Raw genomic sequence first — 23,123 nt, 5'->3', positions numbered from 1 at the left:
CACACAATCACAGAGAAAGAGGTGGCAACAGGTGAGCTTCTGTGACTTTATCTTCAGAAACAAGATCAACACAATAGCATAAGTCCCGTGTAAACCTTTTATTGTTCACAAGCCTAATTGATCCTCCTCAGTCTAAGTTGACAGTGAAACAAGAAGCTCCCTGTTGGCTGAGAAAGGATTCCTGAGGTGCTAACTGCAGCCTGTACTGTAACCTAATGCTCAGCCGGTGTTACAGGTAGACTACATGGCTGCTTACCTCTGCAGTAACCTAAGTATTACACTGTTTGTGTGTGTGCGCGCTTTCCATGGATATTTAATGTCTACTAATCAATAATGAAGGCACAAAGGCAGCGTGCCAGCTACACCAGAGTCGGCTTGAGATCAGCACACAGGGGCACCAGGGGAGCAGAGGAAGAGGAAGAAGAGGAGGAGGAGGAAGTATACTTTCTAAGAGAGAGAAAAAGATGGAGGGTGGAGGAGCAGAGCACAGAAAACAACAACAAACAAGCACGCAGGCAGAAAGGCGTTTATAGACATGTGACAGGAAGTGTTTGAGGCCTGGTCCCGCCCCTGAACTCAAGTTAAATTGTCTCCGTTTAAATGATTTGGTGCTCAAACTTTGCCAGGAAACCGTAGCAGATTGAATGTTACAAAGCTTCGGTGGAACGAAAACTAAAGCTTCCCATCACTTCGCTTTACAATGTCACACGGTGGCCGTGAGAGCTCAACACAAAGAGCACAAAAGAAAAGAACATGACAATAACATATTCACCAATTTAGGAAAAAAACACTACATGGTGAGAAAATACAGTCGTATACAGAATCACGCTGCAGATTCAAAAGAAACAACCAAATTAGAATTCGCTCCATCTGGACCAGACACCACATTGCTCCAACACAATGCTGTCGGGTGACATTCAGCAGACTGAATCGGGCTGAGCATCTTTTTAGAATGACAACACCAGTACCCTTATAGTGATACCAATGCTTCAATTTGATGCCCATCATGTGAATGAACACTGTGTGTGTACGTCCCACTGGCTGGCTAATCATTGTCATTGTTGGCACCGTGAGATGCTCGCTCAGACATCTCCGTGTTCGGGGCCCTGTGCTGGCAGGCAACCCCGGCTGTATGGGTTGAAGCCACTGTGGTAGAGGGCAACATCAAATCTCTTTTGGTGATTGGCTGCGGAAAAAAACATTCAAATGCGTTTTTATTTGTAGATCTAGGCACAATGAGGATCAAACCTGAAAGGTCAGCCCTATTAACGACTACATTTTCTTTTGTCTTTACATATATTTTACTGATAATACTTCTACGTAACGTTTAACATAATTTCATTAACATTATGTAAAACCTCATTGGAAGTGTAAGAACCAAACGAACATCTGCCTCATGTGTTCCAGCAGGCCCTCTGCAAACTTGACGGGTTGGTCTGTGCATTGTGAGATTAGATCAGGCCACCTGTCTTTTTATGAATTTCCATTGTGAATGAGTGTGCACTTACCTGAACGGACGTGTAAATGGATGATTGAGGTAATGATGGGGGCGGAACAAAAGCTCGGGGTCTGGTTAGAGGGAGGAATGGAGGGCACAGAATATTTCTGTACAGAGGAATTGTTTTGTTTTGGCCCAAGGGTCGTACCGTTGGATGGCGTTCAGGTGTGTGTGTGTGTGTGTGTGTGTGTGTGTGTCTGTCTCAGGGATTTAGCAGTTGCAATTCTCCAAAAGAGCAGTTGCCTTGAAGCAATATGTGCACATAGCTCTCACCATTTCTATCTCTACCTCGGTCCCCTCCACCCTCAATCTGCGATATCATTGGAAAGAGTGGGTGGTGTGTGTGGTATCATTGCAGTGAGTGGGTGGTGTAACCAAAGAGAGGATATTGTGTGGGAGTGAAGTACCATTGAGGTGCACATGATTTGTGTGAGTTGGTGGGTGTTTGTGTTAATTATAACCCCTCCTATCAGTGTAGGTTCGATAATAGATAGAATGAAATAGAATAGAACAGCTGGTCTCCAAATATGTAAATGACACAGCAGAGGAGACCACCGGCAGTGAAAACATCATGTTGTATCTTGTGACACCAAAATGGCATATCCTATCAACATTTTATTTATGGAAATTTTACACAAATGGTCTAACAGGTTGAATTGATGAGATCTTGGACAGACGTGTACGTAAACTGCAGTAATTCTACATCTCAATACTCTCACTGATACTAACGTTAGACTAAAGTGCAGAGACAAACCTCTTTGTTCTTATTCAGAACTGTGGTTACTAAACTTCTTCATGCTTGTGTGACCTCACTTCTCTTATTGTGAGTTATGCAAATATTAAAACTTGGGAACTATTGTTTAACAAATACATTTCCTGTCGGCTGCCACAGCGTACGGTTCTCACTCTTCTCTAGTGCTGCAACGTGTGGTGAGTTTTGATAACCACAAGTCTTTAAAATGTCAAAATAATTGTGAAGAACATCTATTGCTACATCTTTAAGTCAAAGGTGTCGTCTACAAATAGATTATTTCATTCGACCAAAGATATTTTTTTATCACATTTAAAACAACGAAATGCAGACAATCTTAGAAACTTGAACAGAAACAAAGAATAATTTGTTTTTTGCTTGAAAAATGACTCAAACGGTGAACGGCTTCATTATTCTTCTGTCAATCATTGATTAACTTGTTGATAGTTGTCGCACTGACCCCCTTTATGGAGTCACTATATATTTAAGCAGGTTTTACTCGATTTCATCAGCCCTACGGAAGAGCAAGACGATTCAAATATGCTGTATTATTCCGGCTCTGTAACCGCCTATCACCACAAAATCTATTGTTGGGTGCATTTACTGCACTTCTCTGTCTCTCTATGTAAATATACTCTGGGGCCCAATCATGACGGCCGTGTGTGTGTGTGATTGAGAGATATTTTTAGCCTCCTCTGTTCCTCTTGCCTGTCAGTGGAGCTGACGTGGATCAGGGCGGAGATGACGGGCTCGCTGTGCATCGCAGCTTTCACACGTTTCCGCACCGCTGATTGTAACCGACCTGAAAAGTGGAGCCATGTTACGCCTTTCATCTCACTTCCATTGTGATCGTACCGGCTTCCTTTTGATCGCACACGTGTGTTTATGTGTACGCTCGTTAGTTTCTACAAATCTCTGCACATGGAGAGGAGAAAAAAAAGTTGACTTTGTTGTAAATTTATTATAATTCTGTTGACAACAAACTTTGTAAACACAGTCACTTCTGTTAATAAGAAGTCATTCTTGTACACACTGCAACATGAATACGAGGTTGCTTTTTACATTTTTAGACATTAAGAAGGTGCTCTTCTCCAGAGTGGCTGACAATGAGTCAACGGTGCGGGAGTGACAATAAGAGTGTGTGGGTGTGAAGACAGAAGCACAGCATCCATCTGTACATTCACCGCTGCGAAAGCTTTTCATAGGTTAAGTGAGCGCTGCAGCTCTAAGAGCTCGGAGAGACGGCGAAATGACTCCGCTCTCATCCAGCCGCCCGCTCAAAGCCATATCTAATTCAGCTCAAACTTCACCTTAAATTAAAGCGCACTTTTAACGAGTCAGCGAGAGAACGTTTGCTGGTAACCATGATGTATGTACGCAGGTGTGGGATCCTGTTGGACGCCACTGTGGATCTTAAAAGAAAAATGATTTATACACTTTCACATTTGATTTTCACATCAACTCTCAACGCTTTTACCATTTTAGATAACGCAAGGTTAAAATCATTCCTGCCTGTTAACGATGAGGACTCTAGTTCACACTCTTGGTACAACAAGAACTACATCTCTCGTCTTGCACTAATTACGTCACCGACACCAACATGGCCGTTACTGTGGCTTGCTAGCTAGGTGACTTACGTTTCATGAGCAAATGTAGCGTTGTCTCACCTGACGGGTTTTAGGGTTATTTTAATGAGCTGGTAAGCAGAAGAAGACCCGTTGTTTGGTGTGAGAACGTCACGGTACGAAACACTTCTACCAAGCTCCAGAGAGGGACGTCACTTACGCAACTTTTCTGTGTGTAATCTTTCTAATCATGTATTTATAGTATAGAAGAGTCTTGTTCTTCAACAGCTTCATGACAAAATGTGACTTTTTTTGACGTGCAGAAATTACCTTTTTGACAAACATCACTTTGTAATTCTTGGCAAAATTCAAACGGGATCAAAAAAATATTTGTCTCTCGCCGTTCTTTTTATTCCACACATCCAGTTAAAGAACAATTAGATCCCCCCCCCCTCCATTGATGTCTTTAAAACCAGTCTAAAGACCGTTAACCTATTCAATATTATCATGAAGACATGCCTGAATAAACTCTGGTTTTTAATTGTATGTATTTTATTGAGTTGTTCGTCAGTACTGGTAGGATTTTATGAAGGCATTCTATGTTTACTGAGCAAAGTTAAAGAAAGAAACTCAACACTGTGTTTTGTGCACATGTAAATGTTCTCTCTCTCTCTCTCTCTCTCTCTCTCTCTCTCTCTCTCTCTCTCTCTCCACAGTGTGTTGTTTCGTGGTCCACAAACGTTGCCATGAGTTCGTCACTTTCTGCTGCCCTGGTGCCGATAAAGGACCTGCATCAGATGTGAGTACAAATACACCAATCACTTAAAATCCTGCCTGCATACGAGAGCGAGAGCGAGAATGTTTGGTGAAAGACGGATGATACCAGAGAGACACTTCCAGCTCACGAGCCTCCATCACCTGTCGACCCCACCGTTACGGTTCAGCTGCCTCCATCTTTTTCTCTCTTTTTCCTTTTCCTGACTTGACGGTTACAGTTTACCCTCACACCCTCACACACTCACACGCAGGAGTTCCTCGAGTGTTTACATTTGGTGGAATCAATACAAGTTAGATACATGTAACACTGCTGCCATTATCGGCCACTGAGCAGCTCCACAAGCATGATGGGAAGTTAAAAGTGGTTAGATCTGCTTCAGCTGTAACGTCTTGTTTTACGTGGTGGGGTCAGTCTCTCAATGTGCATCCGTCTGAGACATCAGTTTACAGTTTTCTCTCCATGAGGAGAACTTTCTCTAGCTGCTGTCTAAATGTACTCTTCTTACTCTTGTTTTCCCTGCCAGAGGATCTTCTGCTAAACTTCTTCTTCAGTATCTTGAAAATGATAAATAAAAGGCCTACCTTCTACAACATCACATCCATTGGTTATGTGTTCCAGTGCTTTGTATAAGCCACATACACAGTGTTTTTGGAGGTTAAAAGTCGTGCTTGTCCTCATCCCCTTCTCTTCTGCTGTAATAACAGGAAGTGCCTTTAAGTGGTACTTTTTTATCATAATCTCATTCACTCTCTGAAGGAGCTGAGAAGTGGGGGATTTCCTCTAGTTTTTATTCTTAAAACCTAGCTAACGTATCCTATCAAGAGAACACAATTAGTTCTCTTCAGAGCACTCTCAGGATGCCATCTTCATCCTCTCAGGAACCGTGGGGGCTTTAGGTTCCTCAGCCATGTCTTTACCTCCCTCTGGAGTGCCCTTTCAGTCTGACAAGTACACTTAGCGAGCCGCCTCCAGAGCAAACGCTGGTGTTCGCTGGTTGGCTTCCTGTGGTGTGTTCTGTATAACGGTTATGCCTCCGCTGTCTTTTCTCTCATCTTATTATACATCTGTCTAACAACTACCTCACTTTTTTAAATTTTTTTTTTTGGTCCTCTTTCACCTGACTGCTTCCCCTTCCTTTTTCATTTGGGTCAAGTCGCCTCTTCTTCTTCTGTGATAGCTTCTAGTTTAGTCAGAGCCATTCATTGACAGATGCTAAAGCTTCTTTAAAACCATTTTTCTATGTTTGTCTTCCTCCAATGTCTGCAAGTTCTAAGAAAGTCTGGAGGAGTCCTTTTAAAGTAACAACTTGAGGAACGCACTCTTTTCGTTTTGTATTGAAATGTGTTATTTTACCTTTAAAATACTTAAAGTGACTCTTGTAAACAAATGCAACATCGCGCTAGTTTAATTGTAGCTGCTGTTCCATCAGCTGTGTCTCAATGGCACAGCTCCGTGTCTAATAATAATAACAGTCATATTCATGCAGGTGTACAGTGTGGCCTCCACAACCTGTCGCTGTGCTGATACGCTCAGGCCGACGGCGCCTTTTAATCTCTCCACCTCTCTTTTTTTAATTCAAGCTTAAAAGAAAATGTTGGTATTTTTCAACCTCTCCCATTTCCCACTTAGTTATACATTTTCCATGACCGATTATGATCCGATATTACAGTTAGCCGATGGCGTACGTCATCAAGTTGACCGGGATGTAGAGCAGTTAGCCATTATGACCATCGCAGGGATCAGACTCTGATGAAAATGTTTATTTGGAAAGCTGTGTGAGGCTTCTGCAGCTTTTGCTGATGAAGTATTCTTGTCCTTCTTCCCCTGAATCTCTTCAACGGAGGTGTAAAATGCAAAGTTATCACCACCCCATAGAGTCACATTTATGGGTTGAAATGCATCTGAATTGTCCTTTAAAACATTCCATAACCTCCTTTTAAAATGTCTTCGAAGGCCTTTCACTTGACTTTTTGAAACCAGCAGATAACCTTTCTTCTTCATCAGCCTCTTGAGATTTCATTCCACATCTTGATCTCCTTCCACCTATCCCCTCTGAATGCCCCCTCCTCTTGTTCTGGCACTATATTTATATTTCTTTATTTGGCACACATGTAACCCTCCTCTCCCTGAATCGTTCTCCCACTGTCGCCACTCTTTTCTGTACATCCTCTATTTAAATACCACTCCACCCGGGGGGCCCCAGCGCTTAATTACGGGGCCTCACCACCCCCACCGTGTCATTTCCTTAATGAGTTCGTGGTCTTATGACCTCGGTTCCTGCACAGTGGGAATGTAGCGTATCTCTACTGCACATTTAAATATAGGAAGACAGAGAGACAGGTAGCCCGGCTCACAATGCACAGCTTTTAAACACCGGGGGTTTCGTCATATAATAGTTTTGTAATATATACCTGTTCAAGACAGAAGTATATGAGGGATTTGATCAATACTCGGGGCAAAGCACAGACATTTACATATCCGTCTCATTGTGCGGTTACCAAAACAGGAAAACATCACATGATTAGATCATGAAAGCTCTCTGACTAAAGACTTTCTCATAATGCTGTCCGATCTGTACAGCTTGACACGATGTTTTCACCCACGCACAGCTGCACGGAAATGGCTTTTGAAACTGTGAGAACAAAACATCTTCAGCAGTTTTATTTTAGTCATTTTTAGCTCGATCATGCAACATATTTAGAAGTCCTCAACAGTTTTACCTGTGAAATAGTTACTGACAATAGTGAATAGTTGAGCAGATTAATACTGTTTGAGAATCAGTTTTGCGGGTCAAATACATGAAGGATCATCAAAGCAGGAGATGTTTGTATCGGGACACCGGAGAGTTGCAGCTATAGACAAAGACACGAAAGTCAGAAAGCCGATTTATTTTACATAATCAGGAGTGTTGTCTCACTGTCTGCAGCAATCAGCCCACCGCTCCCGTTTTACCTCCTGCCAGTCCCTCCTCGTCTCTCTCCGTCAGCGATGTATGTTTAAAAGAAGAAGTCAATTATAGATCTGGGCTAATAGAATGGGTTCCCTGTGGGAGAGGTCGAGGGATGAGATCCTCTAATGAAACCTACATTTCATGCACACAGCCTGCTAATGCTATAGAAGTGTGTGGGTGTGTCTGTGAGAGAGGCTGAGATACTAAGATATACAACTAAATGTGGAAGACGGTTAGCTTGTGTCTATGATTTAGGATATATTTATTTCCCACTGGTCCTGGATTTCCTAACGTATTTTTTGCCAGATAGAAAAGTCAGGTCAAGCCAAGTCACTATTATTTATACAACCCCAAAATCACAGTTTCGCCTCAAGGGGCTGTACTGCAGCATACGACGCCCTCGATTCTCAGACCCTCGATTCAGACGAAAAAAACCTTTAAACAGGAAAGAAAAAAGTGACAAACTTTTGCCAGAAGGAGGCCGACATACAACAGGCGCTGTGTGTACGAAATAGAACAAAATGACAATTGTAAAATAAAAATTTTGAAAATTAGGATAACAATATTAAGGCTTGCAAACATATAATAGATAATACAAGAGAACGTCGAGCATGTCACTGGGTTATTTATCAGATATTACAAACTGGAATCGATCTAATTTATACATAGAATCATCGCTACTTGCACGTGTTAGAATGAGGTAATATGCAGACATTTGGCTCAAATGGTACCCGTTCTATGCAGATGAATAAAGCTCTTCCACATGTCATTTAGGAAAATACATAAGAGAAAAACAAATCTTTCTTCCCTGCCCTCCGCAAAAAACGGGAAAATTGCATTCATCTGCAAAACTTTCTGGGCGAGTTCACGCTGTAATATCATGAACACGATATCTCTCGTGAATCGGACCTTGAGGCGAGGCAGATAGCGGTTGTGAATTATACGTATTTCACATCGCTATCAGCGGCCGCAATCAATTATTTGTGAATTCCCCTCTATGTACGCGTAACAACAGCCATTACATATGCACACGTGCACTTATGGAATACATTTAGTCTCCGCTCACACATTTCTGTGTGCAGAAATAATTTATATGAACACATAATAACACATGTTCGCATTTGCAGACATTTATTTTGTTTGTTGAGAACTGAAGCAGGAGGATAATGACCCCCCCCCCCGGTTACTCACAGGCCTCAGGCCCATTTACAGACTCACACCCACCTTTTATACTGTACCGTTGACCGAACCTGCGCGTCTGTGGACTGGGAGAGGAAACTGAAGCACCTTGAGGAAACCCATACGGACGGCTCACTGAAAGAGCTCCGTCTGGTCTCAGGTTCAAACCCACTGATCCACTGTTACAGCAACACCTTTCTGTTGACCCATTGTATCTCTGGGTCATATCTCTGCGTGCTATATTGCATATTCAGATATAATGATATATATGTAACAGCCTGTGTGACCAGATGGTTAAAAACCACGAGGTAGCCTTTGAGGGAGGAGGAGGGTCAACAAAGTGATGAAGAGATTGTGATCAGCATATGGAGGAAGGGAACGAGGAGAGGAGTTACACTCGGGGTGTGAAGATGAAACCACCACCCTCAGCCCTCTCCTCACCTCCTTACTCCCTCTGTTTTATGTTTTTAATCATTCATTCTTCACTGCTCTTGTGATGCAATTATGCCGCTTTATCCAAGAGTGACTGCTTTGCATATCTGCCTTAATCAACAAGAAATCCTGTAAATAGTCTCTCACACAGAAACACTTAAACAGTCAGGAAGAGTTACGAGCCTGAGGGGAGGGGGGGGTGAACACGATGGTACTGCATTTGTTTTATTGATCAGGACAGCAGAGGCAGCTTCTGTAATATTCCGTTACCTTGGTGTGTTAGTGAATCAGAGTGGCAGGAAAGACTCTAAGATGTCATTTAAAGTGCGGCTTCACCCCAAAAAGTCTGAGCCTTAGTCCACGCCCACTTCCGTATGACGAAAGCCTCGACAAATATGACAGCTACAGTAGCTTAGCAAATACCAATATAAGGCACTGAATGTGATGGATTGTTAATCAGACCACATATGAGAGAATTAGCCCCCCCCCCACCCTGCTGGGAGCCTTCACCAGGAGGAGAGCGGACCTACTCACGCTCATCACAGCGTAGGAAAGCACATCGCTATCTCAATCAGTCATCAACACTGATTCACCAGATCTTTGTAATGTGCTGACGGCTTCATTTCCGGAGCACAGACGGGAGAGAAGAGGCTCGTCTTGTGCTGCGATCGTAATGCTTCACCGACGGTAGAGTAACAGCCAAAACCCAAAGATCTTCACTTTACTATTGGGGCCGAACGATTTTGAAAAAAATCTAATTGCGATTATTTTGAATGCGAATATGAATTGCAATATTAGAGGGAACGATATTGTTCTCATCTCATATATTTGAATAATTATCGTGTACATTTTGCAGTGATCTGTACCAACAAGCATGTTTCCTTAAGTACGTAGAATATGATGCGTGTCTCTGTCAAAATACCATTTTAAATCAAATATTGTTGTGCTGCAAACATTTTGCCTAATTGCATAATTCAATTTCAATCAAATTTTGGTGAGTTGTGCAGCCTTTTTTAATATCACATATGACATCAAATCCCAATTGAGACGCTGTAAATAGAACGATTGTCAGTTTGAAAACTGACTTACACGATTTATCAGTTATCAAAATAGTTGCAGGTTTATGATGAGATGACTCTGTACAGTAGATGATGGTTGCCTCCGTAGAATTATCAGAAAGCCAGTAAGCACCAACTGTAAAGAGTGAGTGGACTGAAGACAAAATCAATCAGGGAAGAAAACTACTTTAAATAGTTTTTATGTCAATGACTCTCTGTGTTGTCTAATGTGAACCTGCCTGTGTGTCTGTCACACATGACAGTGTGTGTGTGTGTCTGTGTCTTTGTGTGGAGGGGAGTTGATGATGTTATTTGCAGGGAAAATAATAGACAGCAGTGTGTTTAAAATTAAACAAAAGAAAATAAGAGTGATAGAAAACAGTCGTGTGTGTGTGTGTGTGTGTGTGTGTGTGTGTGTGTGTGTGTGTGTGTGTGTGTGTGTGTGTGTGTGTGTGTGTGTGTGTGTGTGTGTGTGTGTGTGTGTGTGTGTGTGTGTGTGTGTGTGTGTGTGTGTGTGTGTGTGTGTGTGTGTGTGTGTGTGTGTGTGTGTGCTGACTAATGGCTGGTCTGGCGCCGTGTACTGATGTTATGAGCGGGCCTTCAGTTTTGGACACCCAGCGACACAACATGCGCCGTGCAACACTCTCATTGGTCCAAGTGCACCACGCCGCCATCTGCTTTTAATCAGTGGGGTCTCAGTGAGTAAAACCAAGTGAAACAAACACAAACAAGTTGTCAACACGCAGGCAGGAAAAATACAATGTACACAAACCGTAGTGTGAAATATATTTTAACAAAAGTACGAGTGTATTAATGTACCACCTTTCACAGATCACATCACATTGTTTTTAAATGAAAGGTCCCCGACAAAGAAACACTGGAGTTCATCGTTGTTCTGCGCTGCTGCTGACTTACAGTTCATTTCCATCATGTCGCCCTGACCCCCTTTTCTTTATTGCTCACATGCTGTGAGAAAGAACTGATTCATATTCACAATTTTGGCTTCAAGTTATTTTTTTTATTGATAGTTGCTCTGTCTTCCTCTGTGCAACATTGTGTCCGACACTTTGGTCCAGACTGAAATATATCAATAACTATTGAAAGGATTACCATGAAATGATGGTCCCCAGAGGATGAACCCTGCAGATGTTTGTGGTCCCCGGCTTTTACCTTTTTATTTTCTGATCAATCCTTGAATTCTGAGCGTGCATGCATTCAGTCATTAGTGTTCGAGAAGCTCTCGTATCGCTCGCTGTCTGCTGCTGCTCATCACTGGAGCTCCAGCAGCACAATGTTCCCTCGTTCTTCAGAAGAACACAAACGAGCAGGAGGCGGTCCTGTCCTTGAGAACCAGCAGAGAATCAAACGCACACAGATGCACACGTTGTGCAAAGAAACCCACACACACTTACACACAGGCGATCACACGCAGCCGCACAATCATTCAGACTTAATAAGCACACACACACACACACACACACACACACACACACTTCTGAAGACACCTTGGGGAAGCTCGGTATAACTCAGTGGCAGCCTAAACTAAACAATATTTCCCAGGACAGGTGTGCATCAATCAGCACATTCTTCTGGCTCATGAGGTGCAAAGACATGAACGTGCACCAAAGACTTGAGGTCGCCCCCTGAACCGAAAGACGTTTGCTTTGGCAGGAAGCACTTACGTATTTGCCGTCGTCGAAGCACCTCGGCATCATTTGGAAACTCCTTTTAAACGCTGTAGCTACATGCTTGGCAACTGTGATGGATCCCCTTGGCAGGATTATTCAAACTCCTACATTGAAGCATCCCCGCTTCACCACAAGATCTGGATCCGTCCCAAGCGGTGGATTGGAGTGTGTGTGTGTGTGTGTGTGTGTGTGTGTGTGTGTGTGTGTGTGTGTGTGTGTGTGTGTGTGTGTGTGTGTGTGTGTGTGTGTGTGTGTGTGTGTGTGTGTGTGTGTGTGTGTGTGTGTGTGTGTGTGTGTGTGTGTGTGTGTGTGTGTGTGTGTGTGTGTGTGTGTGTGTGTTTTTTTAACGACTGGAACAGCCCACTGAGCCATGGTTGCAGGTGTCTCTCACGCACACACACGTCAGACAGAAATAACCTCTGTTTCTGCCCTAGTTACGCCTCAGTTTCAAATGAGGAATCGGTACCCGAATTTCCTTTTCTCAATCTAAAGCGCATAATTAACATTCACCAAATGTCCAAAATACTTTTGTATCTGTGTGTACAGTGTTGTTGAGGGACGCGTAAAGTCAGCAGAAAAGAGGCCTGAACCTGTGACTTTGAACTCCTGCCTACCTACAGTATATCAGTTCTTGTTTAAATTCAGCAGGATTCATGGAGGACTGACTTCATACAGAGCTCTCTCTCACACACACACACACACACACACACACACACACACACACACACACACACACACACACACACACACACACACAGGGCATGCATGTAGCTGCCTTTGTAGTCTTTCTAAACTGAAGAAAGAAGTTGTAATGAAACTTTTCTCGGTCAGATTAAAATGTAGATGCAAAGACACGAGTTGTGGGTAAGTAGTAGGGCTGAATTATAAATGCTACATTGTACAAAACGTGTGCAAAAGTGGAAGGTGCTGTAAAAAGATGTGTATGAATAGAAGCCAGTGTGATGGAAGAGCATGGGGCCTAATAGTTATCTCTGGCAGTCATTAATTTACTATATGTCAATAGATGCACAGATGGCAAACAGACATGAGTACAGCACATCAGCAAACGTTCACTGCTCTATTGTGAATGATGCTTCCTTCCGTCGTGTGCGCTAAGGCGTAGAAGACAGAAAATTAGACCAAATATAGATTTTATGATTAATATGACAATCCCCTGCTTTCTTTCTTTCCTTCCTATTAACTTACTTAATTACTTTCCTTTCAGGACCCGAGGGCAAAGCACAAGTTTAAGATCCACACCTACTCCAGCCCAACCTTCTGCGACCACTGTGGCTCTCTGCTCTACGGCCTCTTACACCAGGGCATGAGATGTGACCGTACGTCCTTCTCACACACACACACACACACACACACACACAGTATCAGTTATATTCCATGTAGCAGGCGGTCTCATAATGAGATGTACATAACGTATATTGTTGTCTTTTCAAATACTGCCATTTTTTTGTGTAAATATAAACTCTATGTTCAGAGAATACACACTTAAATAACATGACAAATACATCTCTCTCTGTGTGTGTGTGCGTGTGTGTGTGTGTGTGCGTGTGTGTGTGTGTGTGTGTGTGTGTTTCCAGACTGTATGATGAACATCCATAAGCGCTGTGTGGCCAATGTGCCGAGCCTGTGCGGGACGGACCACACTGAGAGGAGAGGTCGCCTCCAGATCACCGCTGAGGTCAAGACTAATGTACTCACTGTCACCAGTACGTATATCTCAGAAACACACATACAGTACATGTACATGTACACAGACACTACTGAGAAACCAGTCTTCTTTCTCCCTCTACTGGTGGACCAGCAGAGGTGAAGGCAGTGAAGCCAGCCCTTCGTTCTGTGCCCATGAGCAGTTCTCTTCCAGTAAACTGATGCATTATTATGTATCAACATGTCAAACATGCGCTGTGATCACAATACTGAGTGTATTGTGTCAATCAATACAAAATGCTTTCTCAACATTTTCTAACTTGAGACCAACTTCTGATTGTTAAGAAACGTCTGAATGTATTCAGGGTCAGATTTCTTCACCACACTTTGGAGCTTTATGTGACGCAGGTTTTTTCATAAACTGTCACTGCTTCTAACGTGGTAATTCTAGAGCACATTTAGATATTAACATAACTAGCTTAGTGAATCTTTTTGGCCCACTAGGTGGCGCTTTGAGGCCCTCCAGTGGGCCAATGAAAGCTCACATTTAATAAGTCAACAGAAGTACTGAATATACTGTGTTTGGGCTTACTGAAGTGTTCATGAACATCATTTTTGATTAATTTGATAAGAAATATGTAATCTAGTGATGTTTGCATTAAGATGACGTCCAACTCTCTCTTGAAGTTAATTTTAGCGACTATATTCTGAGACTTTATTTGTATTTTAGTATTTAGCCAGCAGGGTACAAGATCTCAATGGAACATGTGTTACTAACTTAACCAGTGATGTCAATTTAGCTTCAACCACAACCCAGAAAGTCTCACTGAAGTAATCGGACTGCTACTGACCTGTGTTGTCTGTTATTTTACATCAGTTTGTCAAACGTCTCACAAATATGAAGTGTTTAGATTGACTGTCAATGATGATCAAGATTAAGCTGTTTCTTCGCTGTGTGTCCAGCCAGCGAGAGACAATTACATTACATTGTTACATTTTTGTAGAGGATAACGTTTAACGCAGAACATTTCCCAGAATGCCTTTCAGCGACCCACCCGGAGTGGGATTTGTTGACTCGTTGCTCTCAGCTAAAGGTGTTGGGCTCCTGTGGGTTATCAATGTACATTTAGAGAAAAAGTGACTTTGATAACAGCGTTAGGACCGTTTTCACTATTGACCTTCTGCATCGGGGTTCATGGTGTTCACAGCATATCACCTGAATTATTAGTATATTTTCTACCAGTGAAATGTTGCCCAAACAAGTCTAGCATCAATGGTATGAGTTAAATGTTCGCTGGCCGCTTTCCTAACGAGAGTTTTTCTGATTTGCCTCGTCTTTTATTTCAATATCTTTTAGATCAAATAAAAAATTAACATGATTAAATGGTAGAGAACAGTGTCACCACTTATTTTTTGTTTACTTGTAGTGCCTTGTCTTCCCTGCAGGTGACAGCAGAGGTTTTCATACAACTTTATTCTGCACCCGTCGACTCAAACACAGCCGTGACTCACAGTGAAAACATCAGACTTTCTTAATGAACGACAAATTATTAGTTGTCACATGTCACCATCTTGTGCTTTGGTGCTAAATTAGTTGAATTCCCATAAATACATTGGCTGTTGTAAACTTTAAAAGTGTGTCGCATTTATCAAACGTACATACACAGTTAATCTCATATCCATAATCTGATTTACGTCCTAATGTGAATGGGTGGATTACCGTCTACTGTGCGTCAGTGAGCCCCAGGTACTAGATGATCAGTGATGATAAATGTTTGTATCCGTCCATCCATTTCTCCATGCTACTTAAACCCTGAAGAGTAATTACTAACTAAATGTAATTTAATGGTAACATGACTTTCATTGTGAATCCAAGATGGTGGAAACGATTTCTTCCTGTTTAGATTTTCAGATTTGTTGTGAAAGACAACAGATTCCTCTGGGATTACACAGCATATATTAATAATTAATATGCAGTCAAACACATAAACAAAGTCTACACAACTACCCCTTAAACAGTTAAGAGAACTTTGGGAATATCCTGAAAAGAGACGAACACATCCAGCTCATTTCTGCATGTAAAAGCATTTTTCCCTTCAGGATCTTTCGCTGGGCTTCATCCCTCTCTCCTCCTCTCTCCTCCTGGTTCCCACGCTCGTAGACGGATCATTAGCTGGGATTTACTGTGGGAAATGATAAGAGAGCCGACTTATCACTGCTAGGACAGCAGTAAAGGCTAAACAGCACAAGTGCTACAGAATAGAATAAAATAGAGCTGAATGGTTGAAGCTGTCGAGGAAAACAGACAGCTAATGTTGGTATTTTATATAGTTTATATCATATCTTTCAATCGGTCCCACAGGGTATTGTTGTCCAGCCAGCAAGGATTGTATTTTCAACACTTGCACACTTACACTTGAAGTAGTTGTGTGACATTCCTGATTTCAGCCAGCTGTGATAAACCCTCCTCTCATTTCTCTCATGATAATAGTTTAAGGGCAATAGTAAGGGGCAACGAGAGCTGCAGTACTCGTTTCTGTCCACAGGGGTCAGTGTGGAGCCAGCAGAAGCTCACTCCCTCATTGCGGTTAGGTAGAGGAAAAAAACTAAAAAACACCACCACAGAGAATGAATTGTAGAACCACTAAGAATTATTCTACAGCTTAACGTAGCAGTGAGCTGGTGGAAATGGCTGCCACACTCAGAAATGCATCTGCGCTGTGGACTAGCTGTGGATTTAATCAAAGCAATGGACATGGGTGTAAAGTGACACTTTATTGATCACTTTTAAGGCATCTTAAGAGGTCCGAGCTCAGGGTCAGAGGCAGAACAGTGCCCCATGGAGATGGAGGATCAGTATCTAGCTCAAGGACACTCCAGCAGGGAGAATGCAGTGGGACGTGGGATTGGGGTCTTGAAAGGTGCCCCCTTCCCCCTTTGGCACTGCACACTCTGCCTCATGGCTTTGTAGCTGCTCTGAAAGGCAGGGTGGAAAAAGCCAGTCGGCATCGAGAAGGGTGAGAAGTGATAACTGTTTAATTACGGGGCACATTTTCATACAGTCTCTGCTGGAAAGGCAATCATGGTGTTGGCGTTGGTTGTTCTCAGGAAATGTAATAGTTGTGTGAGGAATGAGAGAACAGAACTTGAGAGAGAAGTCCAGACTCTGCCTCCTGTCTCACCTCTGTGTGATGTCCTGAATGTTGGATTTTTACTTTCGGAAAGTTACAGAAACACTAATGTCGACTCTGGCTGCCTGTGTGTTGACCTAAAAGCAAAGTTTAAAACGTATATATATATTCAAAAAAAGGAGCCGAAGAAATAACAGCTTCATCGATTATATGCACATAGATGTCTATAAGTGGACCATTGAGCACATCTTGGTGTCTTGGTGACGTGATAGTTCCTAGATGGCTCCTTTGGGAGTTTGAACACCAGACCCCTTTATACTACACAAGCTTTGGTCTGAAGGACACTGCTGTCACACCAGAGCTCGGGAAGTGGACTTTTATTCAAAGTGAGCAAGGAATGAGAAAGTTTAATGTCAGGCTCAGAGATGTGTGCTTTAGCAATTAGTCATGATTAAGCTTTTGATCTCACTGGGGGTTTTTGATTTTTGACTTTTCAACGCTCAAATTCAATAATCCAATGATCAAATATCAGCTAGTAGCCCGTAACTGCTTCACTATCATACAGCATGGTAGCACTGGGCTATCTGAGCAGGAGTAAGTTGTAGTTTCATACATTTCCTCCGAAAAGGCTGAACAAATGCTTTAAACTTCTCCTCCAACCTGCAGAGATTAATGTCCACAGTAGAATCACTTAAAGACATATAGGTCCTCCTCTAGAAATGAACACATGTTGCACCTGTCTTTTGTCTTAGGTAAGTTAGTGTGTTGTGCATTGTCACACTCACTCAGCTGTGATCAATCACCAGTTCATTGTCTTAGGTTTGAACCACAGAGGGGAAAGTTGATCCGTTTCAGAGTAGGTTCGTCAAAACAAAGACAAGTCCTGTCCCTAAAGTAATTGTCCTGATGGACTGTACACCCAAATGAACCTCTCTGGTGTTGGCACCAGCTAGCGACACATGTAGGAATAACGTTGCTAAAATGAACACCAAGCCAACATCTGTCTATTTGGACCCATTTAACAAAATGTTGGGGTTGTTTGCTTTAGTTAATACCAGGCGGCAACCTCCCGTTCTGAAAAGTGAAGCCAATGCTGAAGTGTCTTAAAGTTGCATTCTCTCTAGTGTCCAGCAGGGGGCGACTCCTCTGGTTGTATAGAAGTCTATGAGAAAATGACTCTACTTCTCTCTTGATTTATTACCTCAGTAAACATTGTAAACATGAGTTTATGGTCTCAAGCTCTAGTTTCAAGTCTTCTTCAATACAGCATGATGTTCATTTAGTAGATTATGGTCCATTTAGAGTCAAACAGACCATAAAGCAGGGGATGCTTTAGGGCGGGGCTACTTTGTGATAGACAGTTAGCTAACGCTACCAGAGACGTATACGGCGTCTCTACGTCACTCCTTCACATTCCAAATATGACGACTTCTGTTCACTGCTCGCAAAAAAAAGCAAGATGGCGCCGACCAAAATGCCAAACTTGAGGCTTCAAAACCACAGTCCACAAACCAACGGGTGACGTCACGTTGACTAAGTCCACGTCTTATATACGGTCTATGGTCCATACAGATGTTGATCTCACACGGGGAGATCTGGACCCTTTCAGGCCTCTTGGTGCAGCTTTCTGGCTGCACTTGTTCTCACCGGTACCAACAAGCTGATCTGAACACGTAAATGTACTCGGCATGACTGCTAACACCGTTTCACCAGCCTCGAGATTAAGACTAATTGTGCAGCACATAAAAAAAAAAAAAAAAAGCAAGCAGCAGTTGGACAGAACATAAGAATCCTACTAAGACTCCGACGAGGCTGCTTCACTTGGGAAAAGGTGCACTGCCAACGCCCACGCTGCTGTGCTGTTACTGCACTCTCATCTCCACTCGCCCTCCCTGTAGACTCAAATACACGCGGTATCTCTCTCACACACACACACACACGCATGTAAACCCAGAGCCATGCATGCTCTTTGCAATTAGCACACATGACTGCAAAAAAATCTACACACACGGTCACATTGCACACCTGTGCATGCACGAGCATATCCGTTCACTCGCTCACACATAAGCACAAGACCACGCCCACCCTCTTCTGTTTACTGTGAGTGTCCTGTGAGACCATTTGGCATGCTACCCTCTTTATAGCTCACCTCAACCAGCATTTGATGGTCACTTTAACAGGCATCATCTAATATTTATTGAGCCGCTCCGCTGAGGGTTTAGTGCTGGCCGTTGGGTCTGTGCTGTGGTTAACCTCTCGGAGCTTAGCGTAGCATGGCGCTCTAACAGCATGAAAAGCTAATTCCTCTGACTTCTCCAGGTTTTTCTCACACTGCTCTCTCCCTGGGAAGCTCTCTCCCTTCAGTCGTTGACTTGAAAAGGATGCCGCGTGTTCCCCGCAGCTCCGACAGATTTGCATCTCAATTGTTAATTGTGGTGACAATATAAGACGGACATGCTTCAATATTATGTGACGCTTGTCACTTTTCATAATTTCTCTTCTAACAATGGCAGCCATTCCCCATCATTTGATTGTACATAACATGCAGTCTCCTCGCTTCTCCACCTGCAGTCCCATCTACTGTAACACTTACATCGAACTGTTTCTTCATTTGCTTTTTTGCCTCTCGGACAACCTGAGAAGATGCATTGAGCAGTAAAGTGCAGCATAACCCACCTAAAGTCAAACTAACCACACACAACTCAATCTGAAAGGGACCCCAGAACAGACAGATGTGATCTGAATTGGACCCAAAATAGACCGAAGTAGGATGATTGGACTGGATTCAAAATGGTGTCAGCCTGACAGACCCAAATACAGAGAGCTGATACAGAGTCTGCTCATGTATTAGACATGTTGAAGCCGTGGTGATACCAGATTAGACTGAAGAAAGTGTGGACATAAGTATTCAAAATGGCCCAATGAATGAGTGACATGTCGGTCCATGTGGCTGCTTGTTTAAAAGTCTTGGTTTGTTTGTAAGTAGTTTGGACCTTAAATCAGCAAAAACAAAGTGCACCTTTTTTCTTTTGTTTTTAAGGAACGTAAACTACGAGTGTGACCATTTTCTTCATGTAACTGATCCGGTATATTGAGACGCCAGGAGACATGGTTTTAGGTTTCCACATTTGTAGATGGATCTTTGGGCACGAGTCAGTGTTCTTAAAAGGCCATAAATGAGTAATGTCTCATCTTTAATTTGTACGTAGAGCAAATTTGTGCGTAAGGAATGTTCCTGACCATCATTTCCACGTCACGTTTTATCATCCTGAACAGCTAAACCAAACATTTTGAAGAGATGTACATGTTTGATGAATCACTTTTTAGTTTCACGTAACTTGCATACTTCAGTTGCGGCACTTCCCTCGTTATTTTACCCCAAACGACGATCTTTTCCTGAACTAAGTCATTTTGTTGCCTAAGTTGTTTCCTTTGAAAAGACTGTATGCATCTAATGAGCGGAAATTCAGGAACCGTTGTATGAGGATAAGTTGAAATATAAGACGGAGGATATTTTGCTAATTTTTTTGGCGACCCTAATAATATCTCCTGCGACCCACCTTTGGGTCCCGACCCAGTCTTTGGGAATAACTAAACCACATGCAACTTCACACTTCCTACCTTAGCTTCTCGTGGCTTTCTCCCACAATCTCCTACCTGTCAAGTTCTTTGTTGTGTGTGTTTGTTTACGGAAGAGGGGGTTGGAAAAGTTAGAGTGTGAGTGTGAGTGTGAGTGTGAGTGTGAGTGTGTGTGTGTGTGTGTTCTTGAGTGCTTTCCCAGCGAGCAGCCGAACACACAGCAGCACCAGCTCTGCTTCTTGTAATTGGATGTGACCTCACAACTTGACCAGCCACAATATTTGTGCACACACACACACCTCACAATCACGGGGTGTTACGCCACTGGAATACAATTACAGCCCAATAACAGACGGCCACAAAAGAAGGATTAGTGTTGGAACTGGCAACCTTCATCTGTCCACATGGTCATTACAGACAGATCTGGCAACCTTGAGGGTTTAACCCCCAATACAACTCTGGAGGTCTGGTGTGTTTTCCGTTGCCTTTTTCGACAGGAAGCGCTCTCCAAATCCACACACACACACACACACACACACACACACACACACACACACAGCTTCAAATCAACACCTGCCAACCTGCAAAATATGGGTTAAAAGGAATTATGATAAGTTATTGGCAGGTTTAAATCAAATTCTCACACCCTCTTTTAATGGCAGACGTCCTCCAGGTCATGCACAAGTACACCGAGGGCGTATTTGAACCCACCAGCCACCTCCAGCACAGTGTGTGCAAAAGAGTCCAGTAGAGTGGAATGTTAATACAAGCGAGTGGTGATTAATCATCATTTTACTCCCTTTTATAGCCTCAAAGGAAACTGGCTCACCAATGGGAGGAGAGAATCCATACCAGCTCCTCCAATGTTGTCGTCTATGAGGTTCAGAGTAGGACGTTTGGAAATGCAGCACTGTAGATATGACTCCAACAGCGTCTAGAGTTTAAGAGAATAAAAGTAAAAGGATGTTGATTTGATCAGTGTTGGCAAATACAAAAATATACATTTATATCTGCAGTACACATTTTTCACAGTTTGTTTTACTGATGGGATACCCTTGACTCTGCCCAAATTATTTTTATTTGGTCTCATTCATAATATATTTAATATGTATATATGTTTTTAATAACACACGTTGTGATTTACTAAACATTTATCGCTTTAAATGGCTGGTTTACCGATTCAAGATGAAATGAAGTGATGCATAAATGGCAGTAAAGATTGTCAGAAACGTTCAAATACGCTCTTCTCATGATTTATAGATGAGGCCTCTTGGGAATTTGGTTTATTTTCTAAAAGTGGGTCCCTAGAAAAGAAGTTTGGGAAACAGCCAATTAACATTTGTGCAGTAAATGATAAATAAATGTGTTAGATAATTAATATAATTTGTATTACTGTGAAGGTGGTCTTTAGTTTGTTTTACTCAAAGGATTAATAAAGTTGCATTTTAATCCCGTTTGATTACTTTTGTATATAACAATATCATAATAATTTCAAGTAAATCCAATCATGATTCTCTCTGTTCATGTCTCTTGTGTTTCTGTTCATCTCAGTTTAACAGTAAAATATAAAGACTTAATGTTGTGTCTTTTTTTTTATCGACATTTTTAATGAGTACTGTAATTCATGATTCAGTTTGCTATTCAAACTCTGCTCTCAAACACAAACCGCTCCACAAAATGTCATTGAAACTGAATCTGTCTCAGAAAGTCTTTTTTTATTTTTCTAAATTTCCTCTCTCACCTTCTCCCTCCCTCTTTCTTCCTTCTCTTCTCCCCCCCCCCCCCCCCCCCCCAGTCAAAGAGGGCAGGAATCTGGTTCCTATGGACCCCAACGGTCTGTCAGACCCCTACGTGAAGCTCAAACTGATCCCAGATCCCCGCAGCGAGAGTAAACAGAAGACCAAGACCATAAAGTGCTGCCTCAACCCCACCTGGAATGAGACCTTTAAATTGTAAGGCTTTATCACACCATGTTTGGTGATTTTATTTATTTATCTTTCTGTTTGTCTGTGCCTCTCCTCTGTTCTTTTTTTTTTTATTATTATTTCCATTTTTTATCTGTCTCATCTCTTCCATCACTGTTTTAAGAGCAGCGCATTATGCTCGTCTTTCCAAGCATGTGTAACCGCTGGCGCTCAGATAAAAACATCTGGCTCCTTAGATTCATAGAACCTTGCTTTCGGGGTCGTTTCATGCAGTTGGCTCCAATTACATACTTAATCAGCTTCATCGCAGTTTTGCATGGAAGGAGACCGAGATTTGCATTTTCCGGCATCTGGGTGCAGATGTTACCTTTTGAAAGGCTTTTTTTTTTTTTTTCACATCTCCAACAAATCAAAAAAAGAGATGACAGAAAAAACATATATAATTAGTTTGTTCTTTATTAATATATTAAAAAGAAGTATCATCCAACTGTTGATGGTCCCTGTCTGTCCCCCAGCCACCTGAAGGAGTACGATAAGGACCGCCGTCTGTCGGTGGAGATCTGGGACTGGGACCTGACCAGCCGCAACGACTTCATGGGATCGCTGTCCTTCGGCATCTCGGAGCTCCAGAAACTAGGAGTGGATGGATGGTGAGATGAACGGGGGAGGCGGGTAGAGAGACGTGAGGCAGAGAAACAACACAGGTGGAGGAGGAGGGAGAGGGAAGGTGACCTTGTTCATTACTGCACCGTTGGAGAAATACTTTAGTTGGAGCTCTTCTTTTTTATTCTGGTGATACTCTGTGCCAAAGCATCTCTACCCCGTCTCTTTATCTCAGCTTCTTTATCTCCCCAGCACCCTCCCTCTCCCTCTCTAGCTCAGTCTCTATATCTCTCTATCTTCCTCTCTTTTTTGCTGACGCTG

General features: G+C 42.5%; 1 protein-coding gene across 2 annotated transcripts in view; it reads left to right on the top strand.

Annotated features, from left to right (window-relative positions):
• The window catches only part of LOC142945122 (protein kinase C beta type-like), an 84,906-nt gene that overhangs the window by 20,417 nt on the left and 41,366 nt on the right, over positions 1–23,123 (top strand). For both annotated transcript variants that reach the window (XM_076086489.1, XM_076086488.1), the window contains exons 3-7: positions 4,531–4,613; positions 13,125–13,236; positions 13,495–13,623; positions 22,070–22,226; positions 22,715–22,849. In XM_076086489.1, the coding sequence (XP_075942604.1) occupies positions 4,531–4,613; positions 13,125–13,236; positions 13,495–13,623; positions 22,070–22,226; positions 22,715–22,849 (616 nt within the window). The remainder of the gene's footprint in view (positions 1–4,530; positions 4,614–13,124; positions 13,237–13,494; positions 13,624–22,069; positions 22,227–22,714; positions 22,850–23,123) is intronic.

The sequence above is a fragment of the Anarhichas minor genome, unplaced genomic scaffold (assembly GCF_050575085.1).
Source record: "Anarhichas minor isolate MPS153535 unplaced genomic scaffold, ASM5057508v1 ptg000007l, whole genome shotgun sequence".
NCBI lineage: Eukaryota > Metazoa > Chordata > Actinopteri > Perciformes > Anarhichadidae > Anarhichas > Anarhichas minor.
This window is presented reverse-complemented; position numbering and strand designations above follow the sequence as displayed.